Source organism: Amphibalanus amphitrite, unplaced genomic scaffold (genome assembly GCF_019059575.1).
Source record: "Amphibalanus amphitrite isolate SeventyFive unplaced genomic scaffold, NRLGWU_Aamphi_draft 000790F_arrow, whole genome shotgun sequence".
Classification (NCBI taxonomy): Eukaryota; Metazoa; Arthropoda; class Thecostraca; order Balanomorpha; family Balanidae; genus Amphibalanus; species Amphibalanus amphitrite.
This window is the reverse complement of record NW_024882284.1, coordinates 184,775-207,352: the sequence shown is the minus strand read 5'-3', so window position 1 is coordinate 207,352 and position 22,578 is coordinate 184,775. Positions and strand designations below refer to the sequence as shown.

General features: G+C 47.8%; 1 protein-coding gene across 4 annotated transcripts; it reads right to left on the bottom strand.

Annotated features, from left to right (window-relative positions):
- Window positions 1-331: 331 nt before the first annotated feature.
- On the bottom strand, window positions 332-21,350 carry LOC122366199 (gamma-aminobutyric acid receptor subunit beta-2-like). Of its 4 annotated transcripts, none has more exons than XM_043338168.1 (12): window positions 21,085-21,350; window positions 16,197-16,297; window positions 15,090-15,154; window positions 14,364-14,424; window positions 13,919-14,070; window positions 5,045-5,135; window positions 4,076-4,210; window positions 3,699-3,814; window positions 2,870-2,952; window positions 1,506-1,613; window positions 1,018-1,069; window positions 332-727 (listed from the first exon to the last, which is right to left on the bottom strand). In XM_043338168.1, the coding sequence occupies exons 1-12, from the start codon at window positions 21,117-21,119 to the stop codon at window positions 587-589; spliced, it is 1,140 nt and encodes a 379-aa protein (XP_043194103.1). In that variant the 5' UTR covers window positions 21,120-21,350; the 3' UTR covers window positions 332-586. The 4 variants fall into 4 exon arrangements, with proteins under 4 accessions (XP_043194103.1, XP_043194104.1, XP_043194106.1 ...); XM_043338169.1 differs by having other exon boundaries at window positions 1,506-1,610; window positions 21,085-21,349; XM_043338171.1 differs by lacking the exon at window positions 21,085-21,350 and adding an exon at window positions 16,829-16,879 and having other exon boundaries at window positions 1,506-1,610.
- Window positions 21,351-22,578: the final 1,228 nt, after the last annotated feature.

The following is a 22,578-nucleotide window of genomic DNA, read 5'->3' as shown; positions in this document are numbered from 1 at the left end:
GCAAAAAGTGGAGCATCTGAAAATAGTGCACCATCTTGCATGAAATATACATGATGCAGCTCATTTTTCTTCTGAGAAGTGCACAATTGGTAGTTAAAACTAAGATCCCTTTACTACTCTGGTTAAAACCGGTACCGTAAAGTGGGGCTATTTGAGACAGTGGGGCTATTTGAGACAGTATTTAAAATCGCTATAAAATGAAGATCGTTTGATTTTTGTGTGATATTTTTGCACAGGAAGGTGTGGAATCGAGCAGTAAATCGCCTGAGCAAAAAAATTAAGCATGAATCTTAAGTGGTTTTTATTCTATAGCAATTTTAAATACTGTCTCAAATAGCCCCACTGTCTCAAATAGCCCCACCTTACGGTACGCTCATGTGCGAGAAAATCTTACGACACCAACTATTAGCACATACGCTAAAAATGAAAGCAGCACCGGCGATCTTCACAGGGAGCAAAGCAGCACCACTCATCAATTACGCACCGGATGATCTAGCTCAGGTGCGCGCGGAGGTACGGTTTCAGCGTCCGCCGCCAGGGGCACCGAACACAACCTGATCGATCGCTGAGCCGCGCCGATCTGATATTAATCCGTAGTCAGGTAATATCCCCAGTAGACGACGTTGAAAATGAGGAACATGACTGGAGAGAGAGCGCGGGAGACCTTCTCCAGCACCACGGCCTTCTCGACTCCGTTCCACTTCCGACACTCTGTCCAGCTCACTTCCTGCAGCGAGATATAAGACTGCTTAATTAACGCTGAGCAGTGCAACTACTCGTTACGTTTGGAACAATTTTCTTTAAATGAAAACGTGCAAAACAAGCCAGTGACAAGTAGTTATATGAGCTTAATGAGCTTGTTTTAAAACGAAAGTAGCGGCGATAGCACATGCCAATGTATACGCTAATCAAGTGCGAATTTAGTGGCTAATTTCTAGCCTCATTGATTAAGTTTCAAGAATGGATGAAGCGCCCGGTGGAATGCCTGGACTCGCTGAACACTTTGCCAAAAGTTACCTGCGCTCTTTTGTCGGGAGACGGCGCCGTCTGGTCGCCGTCATAAAAGAGTCTGCAACGAGAACAACCAGTCAATGCAGGGCTGCAGGAGGGCACTGAAGATACGAGTACAACTTTCAAAAGATACTTTAGTTTAATTGGCAGCCATGCACCACATTGAAGCAAAATGACCTAGTTTGAGGAAAACGCTAACGGACCTGAGGACTACGATAACAAACCTGAGGACTACAATTGGTCTGGGGACTGCTGCAGATTTGCGACTTCAACGACAACAGAGCTGATTATTACGACGATCATTATTCATTATGATTAATGAATTGACTACCTCAACAATCATGAGGACTACAACAAAAGAGCTGAGGAATAAACAGCTTTTACACAACGTTAAAAGACCTGGGGATTATAAACAGACCTGAGGACAATGAACAGACCTTGGGACTATAAATAGAGCTGAGGACTATGAACAGACCTGAGGACTGTGAACAAACCTGAGGACGACGATGTACTCCACGATGGTGCCGAAGACGAAGACGATGCAGGCCAGAATCCATACGTCCAGCGCCTTGACGTAGCTCACCTCGGGCATACTCTGGCTGCTGGACAGACGTGCGCATTTATCACGTACAAACACATAAACAAACACACACACAAACAAACACAAACAAATACACAGACAATGCAGCAAATGTCCGATGTAGCATGCACAAGGCAATGTCGCAAATGTCCGATATAAACACACATGCAGGCAGAACCGCAAATGTCCGATATGAACACACGGGCAATGCCGCAAAGTCCGATATAAACACAACAGGCAATGCCGCAAATGTCCGATATGCCACGTCTGTATCCTCTGGGCATACGACTGAATATTTATGGGAGGATAACGTCGGGCCCAGAGAAGACGTTTATTGAGTTACCTCCCGGTATGACCTTTTTTATCGATCCGGGCGGCCGCCCGTGCCCACTGCACACCGTGCTAGTGTATTAATGGCAATGATAGTGGCAGTGCACTGCGTAATTTCCTACATAAGGTAATGGCCAAAACCACTTTGTTACGGAGCGAGCGAAGCGAGCGTAGTCTTTCCTTAGATTAACGGAAATTTCTGAGTATGAGCGGCCGGCCGGCCGGCCGGCCGGCCGTGGTCACGCTTTTGCGACGCTTATATCTCAGCAACCACTTGACCGATTTACACGCGGTAATTTTTGTAGGGTAGCTTCATTCCTTCTACCAAGTATTGGACTATTCCCGATGCATGTGGGTGACCCCTTATGCACGTGCCACGTGCAAAACGAAGAGGTGTCACTTTTGTAATTGTTGCAATATCTCGGTAACTACTTGGCCGATTGCGCTGAAAGTTGGCATGCAGGTAGGCACCCTCTAGGCAATGCATATCCATGTGCCAGAGTTGGGGTGCTGCTGCACGTGCGCACGTGCAGGGGTCGATTCCAGATCTCGAGAACGGCTGGACCGATGGCGCTCAAATTTGGTACATGGTTAGGGACCGGTTAGTAGGGTGCAGTGCAAAAGTCAGTTGGGACCCATTTTGCACGTGCGCACGTGCAGGGTGCCGCTTCCAGATCTCGAGAACGGCTGGGCCGATTGTGCTCAAATTTGGCACACCGCTAGACACCGGTTAGTAGGGTGCCGTGCACAAGTCAGCTGGAGGTACCCCCTCGAAATTTCGCACGTGCAAGGCTCACCCTCTCGCTCGCTCCGTTAGTCGCCCCAAAAGGCGTTATACTGGTAATTAACGTAATTAAGCATCAAAGTTGTTACCGGACACTCACACGTTAGCGATGAACAGGCCCATCAGCAGGTATTGGTGTTACATTTGTCCCCGGCATAACTCACACGTTAGCGTTGAACAGTCCTGTCAGCGTCAGCAGTGTGGTGATGGCAAGCACCATTCTGCCCGGCACCAGCTTCGGGGGCACCTGTGTGTGAAACCAGAACGGTTAGCTTGGGTTACGTGAACGGCCGAAGCAAGTCAGCGATTTTATGGACAGTCACGCTTCTGTGATTGTAGTAAATTGCTAGGACATTTCTTGCGAAGAAGCGCATTTTGTGTGTTTTCGTCGTGTTGATGAGCAAGACCGCAACATAGCATGCGTGGAAACACAGTGATCGTCTTCGGCCTGCCGAGTTTTGTTCCACTTTGTGACTTGCAATGCCGTGCTAAAAAATGCACGTCAGCTATCGCCATTCGCAACCCATCACCTAGCCCCTCACCAATCCATGGCTAGCCGCCGTAACAAAAATGTCAATGGGGAGATAATAGCCGTTTTCACGACGGCCATCTGGTACACATTTGGTGCACATTTGGTGCAGATTAGGTGCAGATTGGGTCAAATTAGGTTCAGAATAGCCGTTTTCACGACGGCCATCTGGTACACATCTGGTGCACATTTGGTGCAGATTAGGTGCAGATTTGGTCAAATCAGGTTCAGTGTGTCTCTTATTAGCTATCAGCTAGGGTTGCGCAATTGCTTATATGCCTGCTTTGTCATATTATCATAGAGTATCATCGATGAAAACACTGAAATAAATTCATAATATACAGATATTTGCTGTTAAAGAGATAAGGTGCAGATTTGGTCAAATCAGGTGCATTCGCCGGATAGCCCGTCGTGAAAACGGCTAATGTTAAGTCCTAGATGTTGTGAACCGAGATGTTGCTTACCCAGAGTGATAGCCAGCTGACTATGATGAGCATCGTGCTTGGCACGTACACGGAGAGGACGGAGTTGCGTACCTTGCGCGCCAGCAGCACCTCGAAACTCAACTCTGAGTAGCTGCCTGCATAGGACAATAGACAAATCGAAGCGATAGAAGAAATAACACAATTTCAACTAATAATTGGCGACATGGATTCATCAGGTTATCCCATTCATCAATATAATTTTACACAAAGCGAACCGCACGAAGGAGAAATGTTGTGACCCCTTGGGCCCTTGCCCGTTTTGTTCGACCCCTCCGAAAAAGCACAGTTGAAATATCAATATTATTGACACCGGGCCGGCACAGGTGATTAGAAACATGTAATTAAAAACCACTTACCGTCGAAAAATGTTATAAACGATGGCTCCAGTGTACGCATATCTACTAGCTCGAAGCTTCTCATTCGGATGTCTTTGTCCCAAGAAATGCCGGTGAAATGCCAGCCGAGTATCATTGATATGTTTGTGTATCCATCTGGAATAAAACAATTCATTAGATTAATGGAATCAAGCCATTCGTTGTCAAATATGCACCGCAATTCAAATCGCCTTATATGATTGCTTGTGTAATATAACAGTCCCTGCGAGAAATATGCCTCGATAAAAATGTCTCAAGGAATATTTCAACGAGTCTCTGCAAACAGCTTATAAGCCACCGTGAGCTGTTTATGTCAAGGCAAGCTTTCGCCGTAGTAAGCTCTTCTTGGAAAACTGTGAGAGTGCTCAACAAATTATGTGAGACTGCCTCATTTGTATTCATTGTCTGTTGAATCATGTGTCTGGTGCTATATTTTATTTTCGGCCTGCAAGTTGTAGCTGCGGATATGATAAAGTGCATGTGAGCCCTGTTTTGCAATACATTTTCAAGTGAAGCCATCCGACCAGCCATATTCGTTATCGCCAAAGCCCAAAAGTCTGTTTACCATCGTCCCCTGCTCGTCCTGGCACGGCCAGTAGCGGCGATCAGATGCCACCATTGTTCTCCTTGTGATCGTTTAGCGTTTGATCGATAGCCGAAATGTCATACCCGGCCACAATATGGGCCAGTGCCACCCAGCCGAACAGACGGAATAAGACATTGTGTGGGCAGTGGTCAGATCGAAGTGTTGATAGTAACGGTACAGCACAGTGACCAAAGACTTGTTTACAAAGATCGTCACAAAAACTTGAAAGTTGCGCTTAATAAGCGTCGGCTATGAGTTTTAATATTCGCGGCCATTGCTAGGCATTGAAAGAAGTACAAACAGTCTAACTGGACTCTTGGTCCGTGCAGCAAATGGCAGTAACATTTGTTATTGTTATTACTCACAGCTCTGTATTCGAACCACACATCTCTGAGTATCCATCGGGTACTTGTGATAGTCCAAGTTGCAGGTATACTTCGTCAGGTAGAGACTCGACTGTAAAAAGATGAAAATAAGTTTAGTGTTTACATGTAAAAACGAAGAAAATCTGCATCAAATCTTTGAGATTTACATGATACGATAGCTTTACAAGAAAACCTCGAGACGCATGCATGCACTCAGCACAGGGGCGGTCGCAGACTTGGAGTTTGGGGGGGGGGCCAACTTGGCAAAGGGGCCCCTGCGCTGACCCAGGGGGCCCGGTGCTAGCTTAAAGGGGCCCATGGGCGTAGTGCACGGGTGCAGAAATCCAGGCCATGGCCGGTGAAGCGGGGGGGGGGGGGGGTAGGGAGCGGCACCCGAGCGGAGGCTCATTGCGAGCTTTGAGGGTGTACCATGTCGAAAAAATACCGATAAGTGCATTTTGAAGTATTGATATTGTCAATAATTCACACAACTGTGAATGGATTACCGCAAAAATAAAGGCGGCTTAGGCGGCTAACTTTGCCATTTTCTAAGATCATCGTGCTAAAACTTTTGACAGTGGGTCATCGGTATCTGTTCACCGTTCAATCACATGTGTTCCGTTTCATCTTTTTTTTTACTTGGGCACAAATGTAAGTTTTGAAGATCAATTCATTACAGTAGCAAATGCTTCGAAAGATGGATAGTGGGCAACGGACATGGCAAATATCCTAAATTTTCGTGCTGCATGGAAAGCAGTGTTGCTGAGAAAAGGGGGTTTTGTTCCAGATTGTTGTGGATGCAGAATACATTGTCTGCGCCCACTGCAGAATTATTGTTGGTGCAACTGCGCCCACTGCACCCATGGTTCCTACACTTATGAGCCCATCGATAGCGCTTCGGCGATACCTATCGCCTAGAGGCTGCAATGGGGCCCTTAGCAGTGGCGGTCGCAGGGGGGGCCATCAGGGCCATGGCCCCCCCCAAAGGCAGATCAGGGGGGGCCATCATATCATTTGCCCCCCCCCCAAACAACCGATGGGCCCCCATGGCCGTATGGGGCCCTGGCCCGTATTCGATTGTTACGAGGCTCGAGAAACCCACGCCAGCTATTAACAGCTCCCATACCAGTCTTTGAGGGTCCTACACTGACCTCTGAGGGCCCTTCAGTGGCGGTCATGCGTCCACATTGACCGCTGAGGACCCACATTGACCTCTGAGGGCCCTCCACTGGCCTTTGAGGGCCCCTAAACCGGCCTTAGGGGCCCAACCGGCGTCTGAGAGCCTCACACCGGCCTCTGGTGGCCTCATTTCTGTCTCTCGAGTCCCAAGACCAGCCTTAAGCGCTGGATTCTGAAGACCCGATGTCGGCCTCTAAGAGCCCGCATCGGCCTCTGGGGGCCCATCTTGGCCTTTGAGGGCCCTCCGATGGTTTCTGGGTTCCAACGCCGGCCCATGCCGGCCTTTTAGTGCCCCAAACTGACCTCTAAGGGCCCTATGCTGGCCTGTAAGGACACACATTAGCCTCTGAGTGCCCCAGCACTGGATTCTGAAGACCCAATGCCGGTCGCTCAGGGCCCGCATCGGCGTCTGAGGGCCCATCTTGACCTTAGAGGGCCCTCCGCCGGCCTCTGGGGTCCAACGCCGGCCCATGCCGGTCTTTTAGGGCCCCACACTGACCTCTGAGGGCCCCATGCTGGCCTGTAAGGACACACATTAGCTTCTATGGGCCCCGCACTAATTCTGAAGACCCGATGCCGGCCTTTAGGGGCCCGCATCGGCCTCTGAGGGCCCATCTTGACCTTTGAGGGCCCTCTACTGGCCTCTGGGGTCCAACGCCGGCCAATGCCAGTCTTTTAGGGTCCCATTCTGACCTTTGCGGGCCCCATGCTGGCCTGTAAGGTAAGGGCCCACATTAGCCTCTGAGGGCCCTCCCCCGCACTGAATTCTGAAGACCCGATGCCGGCCTCTAAGGGTTAGCATCGGCTTCTGAGGGCCCATCTTGGTCTTTGAGGGCCTTCTGTTGGCCTCTGGGGTCCAACGCCGGCCCATGCCGGTCTTTTAGGGCCCCACACTGACCTCTGAGGGCCCGTGCTGGCCTGTAAGGACCCACCTTAGCCTTTGAGGGCCCCACACGAGCTTCTGAAGACCCGATGCCGGCCTCTAAGGGCCCGCATCGGCCTCTGAGAGCCCATCTTGGCCTTTGAGGGCCCTCTCTGGCTTATGGGGTCCAACGCCGGCTCATGTCGGTCTTATAGGGCCCCCACGCTAACCTCTATGGGATCCATGCTGGCCTGTAAGGACCCACATTAGCCTCTGAGTGCCCAATTAGGTCTCTGATGGTCTCAAACTGCTCTTTGCAGGCCCTGTACTGGTCTCTGAGGGCCCTAAACTGGCCCCTAAGGGCCCAAACCAGCCTTTAAAGGTCCCACATCGGCCTCTGATGGTCCCATTTCTGTCTCTGGGACCCAAACTGACCCTTATGTGCCTCTGAGGGCCCCGTACTGGCTTCTGAAGGATCGATGCCGGCTTCTGAGGACCCATTACGGTCTTTAAGTGCCTCATACCGACACCTGCGGCCCCACACTAGCCTCTGAGGGGCCCCAAACTGGCCTATGAGGTCTCTACACCGGCCACTGATGGCCCTATTATGTTCTCTGGGGGGCTCATGCCTTACCTTCGGGGGTCATGCACTTGCCTCTGAAGGCCCACATCAGCCTCTAGGGCACTACCTGGGCCTTTGAGGCCCTTCGCTGACCCTTGGGTCCAACGCCGGCCTCTGGGGGGTCTGACGCCGTACTCTAAGGGCCCCATTGCAGCCTCTAGGCGATAGGTATCGCCGAAGCGCTATCGATGGGCTCATAAGTGTAGGAACCATGGGTGCAGTGGGCGCAGTTGCACCAACAATAATTCTGCAGTGGGCGCAGACAATGTATTCTGCATCCACAACAATCTGGAACAAAACCCCCTTTTCTCAGCAACACTGCTTTCCATGCAGCACGAAAATTTAGGATATTTGCCATGTCCGTTGCCCACTATCCATCTTTCGAAGCATTTGCTACTGTAATGAATTGATCTTCAAAACTTACATTTGTGCCCAAGTAAAAAAAAAAGATGAAACGGAACACATGTGATTGAACGGTGAACAGATACCGATGACCCACTGTCAAAAGTTTTAGCACGATGATCTTAGAAAATGGCAAAGTTAGCCGCCTAAGCCGCCTTTATTTTTGCGGTAATCCATTCACAGTTGTGTGAATTATTGACAATATCAATACTTCAAAATGCACTTATCGGTATTTTTTCGACATGGTACACCCTCAAAGCTCGCAATGAGCCTCCGCTCGGGTGCCGCTCCCTACCCCCCCCCCCGCTTCACCGGCCATGGCCTGGATTTCTGCACCCGTGCACTACGCCCATGGGCCCCTTTAAGCTAGCACCGGGCCCCCTGGGTCAGCGCAGGGGCCCCTTTGCCAAGTTGGCCCCCCCCCCAAACTCCAAGTCTGCGACCGCCCCTGGCCCTTAGAGTACGGCGTCAGACCCCCCAGAGGCCGGCGTTGGACCCAAGGGTCAGCGAAGGGCCTCAAAGGCCCAGGTAGTGCCCTAGAGGCTGATGTGGGCCTTCAGAGGCAAGTGCATGACCCCCGAAGGTAAGGCATGAGCCCCCCAGAGAACATAATAGGGCCATCAGTGGCCGGTGTAGAGACCTCATAGGCCAGTTTGGGGCCCCTCAGAGGCTAGTGTGGGGCCGCAGGTGTCGGTATGAGGCACTTAAAGACCGTAATGGGTCCTCAGAAGCCGGCATCGATCCTTCAGAAGCCAGTACGGGGCCCTCAGAGGCACATAAGGGTCAGTTTGGGTCCCAGAGACAGAAATGGGACCATCAGAGGCCGATGTGGGACCTTTAAAGGCTGGTTTGGGCCCTTAGGGGCCAGTTTAGGGCCCTCAGAGACCAGTACAGGGCCTGCAAAGAGCAGTTTGAGACCATCAGAGACCTAATTGGGCACTCAGAGGCTAATGTGGGTCCTTACAGGCCAGCATGGATCCCATAGAGGTTAGCGTGGGGGCCCTATAAGACCGACATGAGCCGGCGTTGGACCCCATAAGCCAGAGAGGGCCCTCAAAGGCCAAGATGGGCTCTCAGAGGCCGATGCGGGCCCTTAGAGGCCGGCATCGGGTCTTCAGAAGCTCGTGTGGGGCCCTCAAAGGCTAAGGTGGGTCCTTACAGGCCAGCACGGGCCCTCAGAGGTCAGTGTGGGGCCCTAAAAGACCGGCATGGGCCGGCGTTGGACCCCAGAGGCCAACAGAAGGCCCTCAAAGACCAAGATGGGCCCTCAGAAGCCGATGCTAACCCTTAGAGGCCGGCATCGGGTCTTCAGAATTCAGTGCGGGGGAGGGCCCTCAGAGGCTAATGTGGGCCCTTACCTTACAGGCCAGCATGGGGCCCGCAAAGGTCAGAATGGGACCCTAAAAGACTGGCATTGGCCGGCGTTGGACCCCAGAGGCCAGTAGAGGGCCCTCAAAGGTCAAGATGGGCCCTCAGAGGCCGATGCGGGCCCCTAAAGGCCGGCATCGGGTCTTCAGAATTAGTGCGGGGCCCATAGAAGCTAATGTGTGTCCTTACAGGCCAGCATGGGGCCCTCAGAGGTCAGTGTGGGGCCCTAAAAGACCGGCATGGGCCGGCGTTGGACCCCAGAGGCCGGCGGAGGGCCCTCTAAGGTCAAGATGGGCCCTCAGACGCCGATGCGGGCCCTGAGCGACCGGCATTGGGTCTTCAGAATCCAGTGCTGGGGCACTCAGAGGCTAATGTGTGTCCTTACAGGCCAGCATAGGGCCCTTAGAGGTCAGTTTGGGGCACTAAAAGGCCGGCATGGGCCGGCGTTGGAACCCAGAAACCAGCGGAGGGCCCTCAAAGGCCAAGATGGGCCCCCAGAGGCCGATGCGGGCTCTTAGAGGCCGACATCGGGTCTTCAGAATCCAGCGCTTAAGGCTGGTCTTGGGACTCGAGAGACAGAAATGAGGCCACCAGAGGCCGGTGTGAGGCTCTCAGACGCCGGTTGGGCCCCTAAGGCCGGTTTAGGGGCCCTCAAAGGCCAGTGGAGGGCCCTCAGAGGTCAATGTGGGTCCTCAGCGGTCAATGTGGACGCATGACCGCCACTGAAGGGCCCTCAGAGGTCAGTGTAGGACCCTCAAAGACTGGTATGGGAGCTGTTAATAGCTGGCGTGGGTTTCTCGAGCCTCGTAACAATCGAATACGGGCCAGGGCCCCATACGGCCATGGGGGCCCATCGGTTGTTTGGGGGGGGGGGCAAATGATATGATGGCCCCCCCTGATCTGCCTTTGGGGGGGGCCATGGCCCTGATGGCCCCCCCCTGCGACCGCCACTGACTCAGCACTGACATAAAATATATTCTGCATATTGCATAACGAATATAGGCTCTTGAACAAGAAAATATACATCAAATGCAAACACACATCACCCATGACTGCTCGTTTTTTTCTGTCGTAGCAAATTTCATTTTGGTCTACTCATTCAAGCATGCATTTATTCCACATTGAATATTGAGATGTGGAAACTGACAGCTTCACCACAATCAGCTTTCTCTGGAGGAAAAAAATAGCGAAATGTTCAGTTGGATTCTCGGAAACGTTATCAGCCTCAGTGATGAAACTCTCAGAAGTTGCTTGGCTTCACTGCACCCGACAAACACTTCTCTGCCTCTGAAGAGGTTCTCGCGTCGGCAATTTTATTTATCTTGCAACCCGATTGAAATAGCAAAATGTTTCCTGAGAACACAGTGTTTTGCCATATCCTATAGCGGTGCAAGCATGCATTTGTCATCGTGAGCGAGTGGAAACAAAGATTCCTATCCATGTAAATGTGCCACTTTTAACACGGAGTTTTGATTTTTTAACTGGAATAGGAGTTTTGTAGCTTGAGCTGCAACTAGCATAGCTCTGAGGCTTTTGCACCGTAACGATCACCCTACCCAAAGTTATATCGACTTAAGTTCCAAAATCAGTCCCTTATGAAGGTATGCCGTGCCTTAAACCTGAAACAGACTCTTTCCGCAGTCAGGAAATCGCATGCGAGAGCCTATTCAAATACATGGAAGCACGCTCGCATCAATCGCACGCACCTCCCGCAAGCGATTGATGCGAGAAGAATTATAATGTATTTAATCCGCGCCCGGCTGGGGGTCCTGGATTTCCACGCCCAGCTGGGGGGGGGGGGGTGTTTAACACCCCCCCTTCTAACTCGGCTCCTGGGCCACGTAGCGATACGCGGAAGGCGGCGTTCGAAAGAGCGTCAGAAATAATGACGAAATCACTTCGGTCAATTTTTTGGTCAGGTCAAAGGTCAGGTCACCAGAGGTCATTGAAGGCAAAATTTCGCCGATTTCCAGGTCGAATGTCGAAAATGTCCAAGAAGCCAACGCATAACTTGGGAACCAATAGAGCTACAGCGCCGCGAAAAGCGCATTCGATAGCCCTATTAACGCCCTTTCTGAGTAATTCTCTCAGATTTGACCTAACGTCAACGGTTTTGCCTGCAGGGGGCAAAAACTGCAAAAATAGCCGATTTTTTTTCGGAAACAGTTTTTCTGCAATAACTTTTGACCCAAGCCTTGTACGAGCTTACTTTTACCGGCATTGTGTTCCTCTCGTCAAGACGCATCGAATGAACTATAACTTGACCTTGAAAGGTTAACTTGAAAATTTGACCTCAAGTCAAGGTCATGACCTGACCGGAAAGGGTCATATTGCATATCAGTCGATCCGTATCGTCGAGCTGAACACATCTAAGGTGTTTTCATCGCTCTAGCATGCCTCTATCAAAAGTTATTTGCGGAAAACTGTTAGATACCATTCATGACCTAAGATGACCTCAGGGCATAAACAGGGGTCACGGACACCATTTTCATGTTCAGTTTGTCTAAACCACTTGTAATTCAGTGTTTGGGAGTGTTTATAATGTCTTTCGTCCAAAAGAGACGCATTTCAATTTTCTCCCATTGACTTATAATGGGGAGGTCGCAAAATTGACCTGACCTTAGGTCATCGATATCAAAATTCTGAGATAAACATTTTGTACATGTTATTGCTCTTAGCAATCGCTGAAAGTTTCAAAGCGATCGGTCACTCGGTGTAGCTATGACAGACATTGAAACTTTTTATGAGGTGAGGTCACTTCAAGTGACCTGGTGACCTGACCTTGAATGACCTTGGTCTGAAATTTTCACAACATGTGTAGAATTGATGCATGATAAGGTGTACCAAAAACGGCGGCGCTCCGTACGGCCGTTTTTTAGATATTCGCGAAAAACCACAAGGGGGGTGTTCAAACACCCCCCCCCCCAGCAGGGAGCGGGTTAAATAGGCTCTCGCATGCGATTTCCTGAATGCGGAAAGAGTCTGTTTCAGCCTTAAGAACACAAAGATTCCAGCCACCTCTTGCAGAGGTCAATCATTCACTCAATATACCCTGTCAATCATCAGCCAATCAGCATGCAGTTGGTTTTGAAGTCAATGCAGTATGCTTGGTCAACGCGTAATATACCGCGTAATATGCTGCGGTAGTTCCGCTGCATATTTAGCCTCTACCAAAATCTGAAAAATTCTTCCAATACGAAAATATTCTAAAAATTACTTTCGTAAATATTAATTATTTTCTGCTCTGATCAGTTTAAGCATAACAGATCATACATTGTAGCAAAGAACTTACGTCAGGAAACTGGTGTTTTTTCTTTAACAGTGAATGGTGGGTGACTTTTGGTCTACCGCCTATCAAGCTGGGTAACATTTGACTTGCTAACCCTTTATGCTGCTCATATGCATGACCACCAATGGCTCTATAGTATCATTGCTTTCAAATCATTATTCAATGCAATTATGGGAGGTTCACGGATGTATAGCTCTACGCAAAAGACATATATCATGTGCTCCATATCCAAACACTGGAAAATATCTTCTTGCAATGAATGCATTGTTGAAAAATGTGCTTTGGAATAAACCTGTCTTTAAGGCCTTATCAACAAAAAACGCTGATTCCTAATGATGCAATAATGTCATGCACTTGTTTCATGATGAGGACTTATCTTACATAACTGCTAAATAAACAAATCATATTCTGGTTATTTCGCTAATCTTCCCAGTCGCAGAACGATTTTCCATCCAGGCTAAAAATGACCTTATGCAGAACAATCACAGAGATGAAAAATGCCCCGTTGCTGACCTTTAATGCAGATATCGAGCCACATTCTGTGAGTGCCCATGGAACAGCTGGTCTACTCTAGTTTCCATAACAACTGTTCGAGCGCTGGTCACGCGAAGAGTACTATGACGTTATCATTCATTTGCCGGTGTGTCCAGAGTATATAGACTGTGTCACGTCGGCGCCTGGTGTTATTCGGGTGACAAATGACACCAAAAATGCTGAATGCATTACGTTGAAATTTGTTTATTTGACTCAGCAGGTTCCCTTGCGGGTTCTTTAATACCTATTAGACCTTTAATCTTGTTAAGCCATCAGAAGTAGAACCATCGACCGCTGAAAGTTGTTGATAGGTTGACTGAGGTCGACTGAGCTTAGCACTCAACCCTTGACGCTATGCCAAGCCCTGGAAAACGCGACGCATTCACCCAACGAGTTTCAGCTCCACTTTCCCAGCATAAAATGGAGCATCGCAGCTGAGCACTGCCAAGTTACGGCGACCGTTCCTCTGGGGAGCTAAGCAGAACTTGGCGAGGCGGCGTGACGCAACTATTTCGGTTTGATCGGCTTAGAGAAGGCATCTGCACGAAGCCGCGAGGAATTCCAAATGTAACAGCCCGAGAAACTTGGAGGCAAAACGACGGGTGGTGTTCTACTCACGTGCGAGACGGTTTTGTTTTGATAAAGAATGATGCCTGAGGCGTCGGAGAGCAGCATAGGACGCGTGACGCTCTGGACGTGAACGAAGAACGTGTTTGGCACCCAGAGACGGGAGACTATGGCAGTGTCCAGCTGAACTTCACTCGCATTGTCTGAGAGAAAGGCCGCCACCGGTGTCAGTAGGCATTGCAGTGCATTCGACTTATCACAACAGAACCGAATTACACCTGCACCCTATCTGCAAATATATTCGTAGTGCCTACAAATATATGTAGCAAACAAAGCACACCGCGAAGACGTAGACCCATGGACATTTGCACACAGAGTGGTCTGCATTATTTGTATGTGTAGGTATTATTTATCGGTAGGTATTTTATCACATTCATTAAGTTACGTATCCAATTGAAACGATACCTATGGCAATTGACGATCGGATCGGACTTACGTGGGACAATTATTCGCTGGTCCTGCCACACTGTGCGCAAATAACAATCAAACTGAAGAGTCTGAAAATAGGAAAACATTATCAATATACCTCCAGAACTACGTATATAACTTTCAAAGAAAGCTTTGGCGTTTGAGCCAATCCCGTCATGTGCATGAATGTGAAGTGCCATTTTAAAAGGTTTGATACTGTTGGTTCACGGAATCATGAACCGCAAAAATTTAGGACATCGTTCACAACTACATCAAAGATTTAGAACATCGCTTACACTTTTGCTTCGGCCAAAATTTCGAAGGTTGAGAATTTTATTTTTTATCCTATCCTAATTCTTATCCTAATTAATACCAAAGGCATTACGCAAGTCCTCGGCTCTAGACATTAGCCGTTTTCACGACGGGCTATCCGGCGAGTGCACCTAATTTGACCAAATCTGCACCTAATCTCTTTTACAGCAAATATCTTTATTTTATGAATTTATTTCAGTGTTTTAATCGATGATACTCTCTGATAATATGACAACGCAGGCATATAAGCAATTAGTGCAACCCTAGCTGATAGCTACTAAGAGACACACTGAACCTAATTTTACCAAATCTGCACCTAGTCTGCACCAGATGTGCACCAAATGTGTACCAGATGGCCGTCGTGAAAACGGCTAATATATGTCATGTGCATAAGGCAAGCAAGAAAATGAGAAATGATTGAAATTGCTATGAAAATTGTTACCTGCGAATCTTCGTCGACCTTCACGTTCAGGAAATGAATGCCAATCTGTACAAGCACCGGGCCACCTGTAACATAAAATAAATGTCACAATGTTTGCCATGAGTTCGAACTCATGCAGCGCTGCAAAAAGCCGCCTTACGCATTTGGAATAATGGCCCAGCTGTAATTACCTCATGTAACACACGGCAACGTTCCACAGCATCTGAGTGTTTATGTACGTCTTGTTGTGTTATATTATGTTTGTCATGCTGTTAATGTGTACGGCTTGTTTTGCCTGTTTGCTTTTTATATGTCCTAAAACAAACAATTTACAATTTGCGATCACGTGAGGACAAAATCACAATTTTTTACACTGAAAATTGATCACACTTTTCTTGCTTTCAGTTTACCGCTGAATCACTTGTCATGACGAATCGCATGGCGTCCCTGCACTGATGATGTACTTATGTGCAAGAGGCTTTGCACTCATGGCTTTATTCGATCGCACTAACGCCTAATCAGCCTTCATAAGTAACAAAATATCACCCTTTACCATACCGAATGCCTGCATACGTGGGGTCCCCGTACTGGATACTTCACGCAGATACGATGCATTGGATATCGTACCGTACTATTTACATCATCGTACTGATGGCTTGGCTTTCCTTAGCGATAATAACTACCACCCCTAGGTGCGGCCAGCTCGGTCATCTTTTTGCCTCATGTATCGACCGCACGCTGTGGCAGGCACGGTCGGGAAAAACAGCCCGGGGCGGCACCGTCAGACACTGACCAGATAGGAGGTAGTCCCGCGCGCCGCGCCCCGCGCCCGGCGCCGTGCACGAGCCCCCTCACCTTCTCCCTCTCCCTCTCTGAGCACCCTACCCCTGTGCTATTATGGGCCAGCATCATAACATGCCAATTGCTAGGGTACAGTTTACGAAAAATCCACATTGCTTACAAAGTCCACAAAAAAATCAGGAAGCGAAAGGGCAAATGCTTGGGCAGGGTTGAGTCAACAATACCCGTATGCGGCATAGTCTATGCTACCTATCCTATCCATCGAGACGTGTCCTGACTATTGACGTCAAAAATGCGAAGCCGATACATTGTTTACGGGTCTCTCACCGCCGATGCCTTTCGGAGCTCTGATCTGGGAGTAGTCCAGACCGAAGAGGTCTTCCACATCTTCATCCTCGCCAGCGACCAACACAATCACCGAGATCAGCCTGCGGAAGAAGAGCCATTCCGGATCAATATTTTTAGAGTGTATAGAAAGTATACATTTTGTGCGCATTTGGTGCAGATTAGTTGCAGATTTGGTCAAATTAGGTTCAGTGTATCTCTTAATAGCTATCAGCTAGGGTTGCGCTAATTGCTTATATGCCTGCTTTGTCATATCATCAGAGAGTATCATCGATGAAAACACTGAAATAAATTCATAAAATGAAGATATTTGCTGTAAAAGAGGTTAGGTGCAGATTTGGTCAAATTAGGTGCATTCGCCGGATAGTTCGTCGTGAAAACGGCTACTAGCCACTGAAATTGGTTTAATATTGATCGATTGGCTTTGATGTGTGCTGGCCGTCTAAGATTAAATTAAGCTATATCGATTGGGAAGCGAAGATTCATTGAGTATTGAGTATTTGTATTCATGAATTACGTTACTAACAAATCGTGATTTTAAAATGAAAAAAAAAAAACATTAGGCTAAAAACGCAAATGTACGCTTGCATATAATTGGCGTGGTAAGAACTTACATGTGGAAAGATTAAATACGGAATAAGTGTCGATTTAAATCAGATAATATAAATCTTGTTAGGTGTTGTTTTTATCCGCTGGGACTGAGAGCGTGAGATGATGTTTTTCGTACTCCAGCGTAGATGGGTAGCCATACGGCTTCCACGGTTGACAGTGATGACTTCAGTCATCTTTTGTATCCCCGTATAGCCCAAATCCTTAACGAGCTTGCAAAAGATGACTGAAGTCATCACTGTCAACCGTGGAAGCCGTAGGGCTACCCATCTACGCTGGAGTACAAAAAACATCATCTCACAATATAAATCTTGGCAGAACATGGCAATTAAATGAATAACAGCGTTTTGCCTCATTTTGCTTCAACCTAAATGGTATTCATACCTAAGAGATGCTACAAAAATAGGTAATGCGCCTGAAACGGTGGACGGTTCATTCATACGCATAGGTCTGACTCTGGACATATTTATGCAGATGCAAATGCATAAATACACCTTGTCCAATCTTATATCGTGCGTTTAACCCGCGCCCCGTTGGGCTCTGCCGAGTAACGCCATTTTGGCCCCCCCCCTAAAATCTCGAGAACCACGCAACGTAGCGACAAGCGGCAAACGGTGTTGGATAGCCCTATCAGGGAACTACCTTGTGACCCAATTTTATTGACCTAGGTCAAACCGATGACGTCACAGGTCAGGTCAAAGGTCCAATTTTTACCGTTTACAGGCATTTCAAGAAATGCGTTGTAAAATCGAGTAAAATGCATTTCATTGAAAATCATCGATGGGGAAATGTTCTTCAAACACATATTTTGCTAGTTGAGGTCACTGATACCAGGTCAGGTCACTGAGGTCAGGTCACTGGGGGGTCACAATATGAAAGTGTCGTGTGATACATGTTTTATGGTCCATTTTACATGACAAATGCGACTATGTGGGTCAGGCAGCCTTTAGGGCCAGCTTAGGTCACGTTTTGGTCAAGGTCAGGTCAAAGTCAGGTCAAGGTCAGGTCAAATAAGGTCAAATTTCAAAGTTGATATTTTTGCATAAAATGGGTATCGAATCGATGCAGCTCGTCACGGGGAGTTCAATGGTGGTCTTTGTTTTGCCGTACGAGGTCTAGAATCGCTAAAAATTGAGTTCAAAAATTTGACGTCATCATTTTTGAACAGTTTTTTTTCGCTATAACTTGGTAAAAAAACGAGATATCGATCTGAAATTTGGTATGTATATAGAAGAGCGCAGGGACTATCACATATATTCCGGTTTTTTTCGAAATTCGGAAAAATTTTGGATTTTTTTTAGTTTTTCTAAAAAAATCAATTTTTTGAATTTTTTTGGGTCAAAAACCCAAAATTTTGAAAATCCGAGATAGCAGTTTTGTAGCGCCGCTTTTTGTCTATTAGACCATATAAAGAACTATAAAGAACTAAAGAAATTGCTTGATAACTGTAGATTTGGTGAGCGTTTCAAGATTGCATGTTTTTTGCTCATTTTTCCTCGAACATGACCTCAGTTTGACCTCAATAACTCCTGACCTAAGGTGACCTAAGACTTGAAATTTGGTGTGAAGGTGTCAAATTGATGCCCGAAAAGGTACTGAAAATTTGGCGGCGCTGCGCGCCGCCGTTTTCTTGCTATTCAGGAAAAACCACAGGGGGGGGGGGGCCAAAATGGCCCCCCCAACGGGGCGAGGGTTAACTAGTAATGCACACAATTCCACATGCATGCTTGCACTCATTTTGTATGTTGTGGCAGCAGGCAGTCGGAGCCCAAGAAAAAGGCATGGCCCGTCGCTCTGCGGCGACGATTAATGGGTTTCACCTGTTCTGGGTTTTTGTTGGTGCGACAAAAGACTGTGGCAGTGTGACACCGGCCCAGGTCGCGGCTTAATTGCGACTGGGATGTTTGCTGGACGAACGCCAATGGCTCCACGCCACAAACAACCACACTCTGACGTTCCTTGTCGCCGCGCGGTCTGTTTCTTTTGTGACCAAACTTAATCATTCCATCGGGGAGCGATAGAGAGTTTCGATGAACCGTCGCAACGAAGAAATGCTGATCTTTTATTGTATGTTGTTCTATACTATTGATAGCAAAATATTTTCATACATTTGACTACGAGACTTGGCATGTGGTGGATGTTTGCATTGTTTTTTTTTTCCGCCCAATCCACAAAGCTGCTATTTCCTTTTTAGCCCTTTTTAGTCGTTGTCCGGCCCGTCAGGTTAATGCAGCTTCCTAGCTTTTCGCGGATAGCGTGAAAGCGGAGAAACGCATCAGCATCTACTTTTTCATACACTCTAAAGCATTCTTCTGACATACAGGTTGTCCCAGAAGAAAGGTTATTATTTAACCCTCGCAGGATCTATTGGTTTTCTACATACACGCCGGCCGAGGGGGGTATGACCCCCTCGCCGTTTCGCCCCTGGTGGAGCTAGCGCGTCGCGAAAAAAAACGAGCGTGTGCGCCGTTACGAGACGCAGAGATTGACACCCGATTTTAAGGTCCTAGGTCAACCGGTGACCTCTGAGGTCAGGTCAAGTGCCCCGAGGTACGGTTCCGTTTTTGGTGAATAACTTCGCAAAAAACGGCGGCAGAGCCGCGATTTTGGCAGCATCGTGTTTGCCTCGCTCAGGCGCGTCGAACGATATGCCTACTTTTATTTGGGTGAGATCAACTTAGGGTGTTGACCTCAGGTCACGATCAGGTCAGCGCCCTCAGGTCACAAACTTGGTTGAAGTAGGTCATATCGCATATCATTCGATTTGGCAGGTCTTCCTGAGTCCGTTGGTGGCTTTCTCGACTCGCTATCTCAATTTGATCAGAAGTTATGGACGAAAAACTAATATGACCCTAATGACTTCATAAATGACGTCACGCAAGGTCAACATTGTAAAAGTGACGCATCTAACCTCGCAAGAAGTGCACCAAATCACGATTCTGGGTGCTTGAGATAGTTGGAGATCGTTCCCGGCGCCAGAACAATAATGGTGAGCATATAATGGTGAGGTCACGAAAATGACCTGACCTCACATGACCTTTGGGAAAATTCCGGGATGTACAAGATGTGAGACGACTCGTAATGGATACTAGATCATGCAAGTTTCATTTCCCTGTGAAAGCTCCTCTGGCAGCGAGGGCGTTGCGAAGTTGCGACATCTGAAGACCGTGCAGAGGTTCACTTATGACGTCATAGGTCAGTGACCTGACCTGACCCGAAAATGGATCCGGCTTGAATCAAAGGTCAGGTATGCCAAGTTTCAGCTCACTATCTCCAGCGTGTTCGAAGCCATCGCGAAAACCCCCTATGGCGGGGGGGGGGGGGCACCCGCTCCCCCCTCGGCCGGCGAGGGTTAAGGTTTTAGTAGGACGGAGACCACATGCTTGCGCCGTCCTGAAGACCACACATTGTATCTGAGCGTGGATGTGAAATCAAGTAATTTTCAGAGGGCACCGCCATCGTACGGCCTCCGCGGTCACCTGGGCTAACACCTCCATATTTCTATTTTCTGGGTACACAACGGGAAGGTTGTTATTGAGCACAATCCAGCGAGCCAGGAAGAGGTAAAGGATGAGCCGTCCGAGCAAACATAACCAGTATCCCGCCAGAGCATTGTTCCAGAATGGCGGATAAAGTCAAACGCAGTCTTTTCATGTACGCGACCTGAAATGGTAACTATGCAGAAAAGCAGCAAAGATGGGGCTACGAAGAAATATGTTGACTCACATGTATACCACAATAAATACCTGTAAATGCCCTTTTATATGATATCTTATTTATTTCTATCCATCGCAAATTTTTGGAGATATGACCAAAACAAATGATAAACGTTACTTTTGGGACACCCGTTTTTTCTGAAACTTTCACGACACGGTGATATTAGATCAAATCAAGAAGTCACAAAATAGCACATGGTCATAGGAACATTTAAATACCTTTTATTTAACTTTCCAGCTAACTGTTTTTCACGGAGTTCATTCAAACTCTACTATATTATAAGCTCAAGTTCGAAGTGTTAAAACACATACAAACAATTAGGTAATCCTCGGAAAGGAAGGCGCACTTCAAATCACCTATTGGAGAAACACGGGAGGGAGGAGGGCAGTTCCTGCCCCGGATAGTGCTAATCGTAATCATCATTTAATTCCTTTTTACCTTTTGAAGGAAGGAAGTGTCTCCACCTTTTTAGTTGCGTTGAAGAGCGATAAAGTACGCAAAGCACAACGTACACACTACACATCTATTCTGCAAATGAACTTACCATGCAGTTAGTCGCACAAGGTCCGATTTTTCCATTTATGCTCCGGTCACCTCTCCACCACTGGACTCACTCCGCGAATTTCGCCTTTCACTCGTTCTCCACTCCTCGCTCACTTGTCCGTCCTTCCTCTATGTGAGACGCACCCGCCCTACATTCACCTGTTCCGGACGGGACACACACCTGTCCCAGTTGGGACACCCCGTATATGTCCCCGGCGGGGACACACCACCCTCGACCTGTCCCGGACAGGGACACACCTCTCGGCCTGCCTCCTGCCCTGGTCAGCTGAACGGACGTCGCTGCCAGCGGAGCCACAAGCCGACGGTGATCTTTGGCCAGCGCTGGTCGGTCGGTCGGACCCTGGCGCAGCCTCCCCCCTCCGGACCAGGGGGCGGGCCTCCCCCCCGACGGCGCCGACGAAGTACCGTCGAGCTGGTCATCCACTCTGCTCGCGAGCTAACCCTCGCGGGACACGGACAGGCCGTTCGCCTACTCGGAACGCCGCGCTCTTGGTGAATTGTGTGCCTCCCGGAGATACTCGTATGTTGAGCTTTACAGCAAGCCTCGGTGAAAGTCTGAGGATTGCATAGCATATTCGTTGAGACAATGCAAAACTTACAAGACCGAGTGCTGGCCGTTGGGGTCATTTCCCTAAGAAAATATTTAACTTGAAGTTTATCGGCGTTTATAGAAAAAAAAAAACTGTCGAGGACCTAAAACAATTATAACGAATGAAATTTTGTCATCGATTGCACAAAAAACATGATTTTCAATTTGAAAATGAGCAATTTTGTTCCAGTGAAGCGTTGGGACAGCCACATATTTCCAAAACATTTTATTTATATTTCTTAACCCGCGACCCACTGGGGGGGGGGGGCTATTTACAGCCCCCTCCCGTTTTTCTGTAATAACTTCCAAACCGCTTGATGTATCGACGCCAAACTTTCAGTACCTTAGGCTGCATCAATTTGACACCTTGTGTCAAAATTTGAACTTCGTACTTACTATAGGTCGGCCGGAAATGACGTCAGAGTGACGTCATGTTCGGCCGATTTCGACGCAAAACATTGAACCACGGCAATCACTCCCAAGAGCTCAGTTTTTAAGCTAGATCCAATTTCTTTGCATGAGAGGTTTCAGAATAGACTGCGCTATCAAACTGCTATCTCGGATTTTCAAAAATTTTGAAAATTTTGAAAATTTTATATAATAATATCCAAAATTTATATTTTTATATTTTTTCAAAAAGTTTTTGACTTTTCGAAAAAAACGGAATATATGTGATAGAAAGCATTATTATGACTAACTCTAGCAAGTTTTAGCTAAATATCTTCAAAAATGGCCAAGTTTTACGCATTATTGCAAAAAATTCACAATTATTAATTTTTCAAATCATTTTTTTAGCGCGTGTTTGACATCGTACGCCAATATAAATAGCACCATCGTGTTCCTGAGCTCAAACTGCATCCAATAGACACCTTTTTTGTTGAAAAA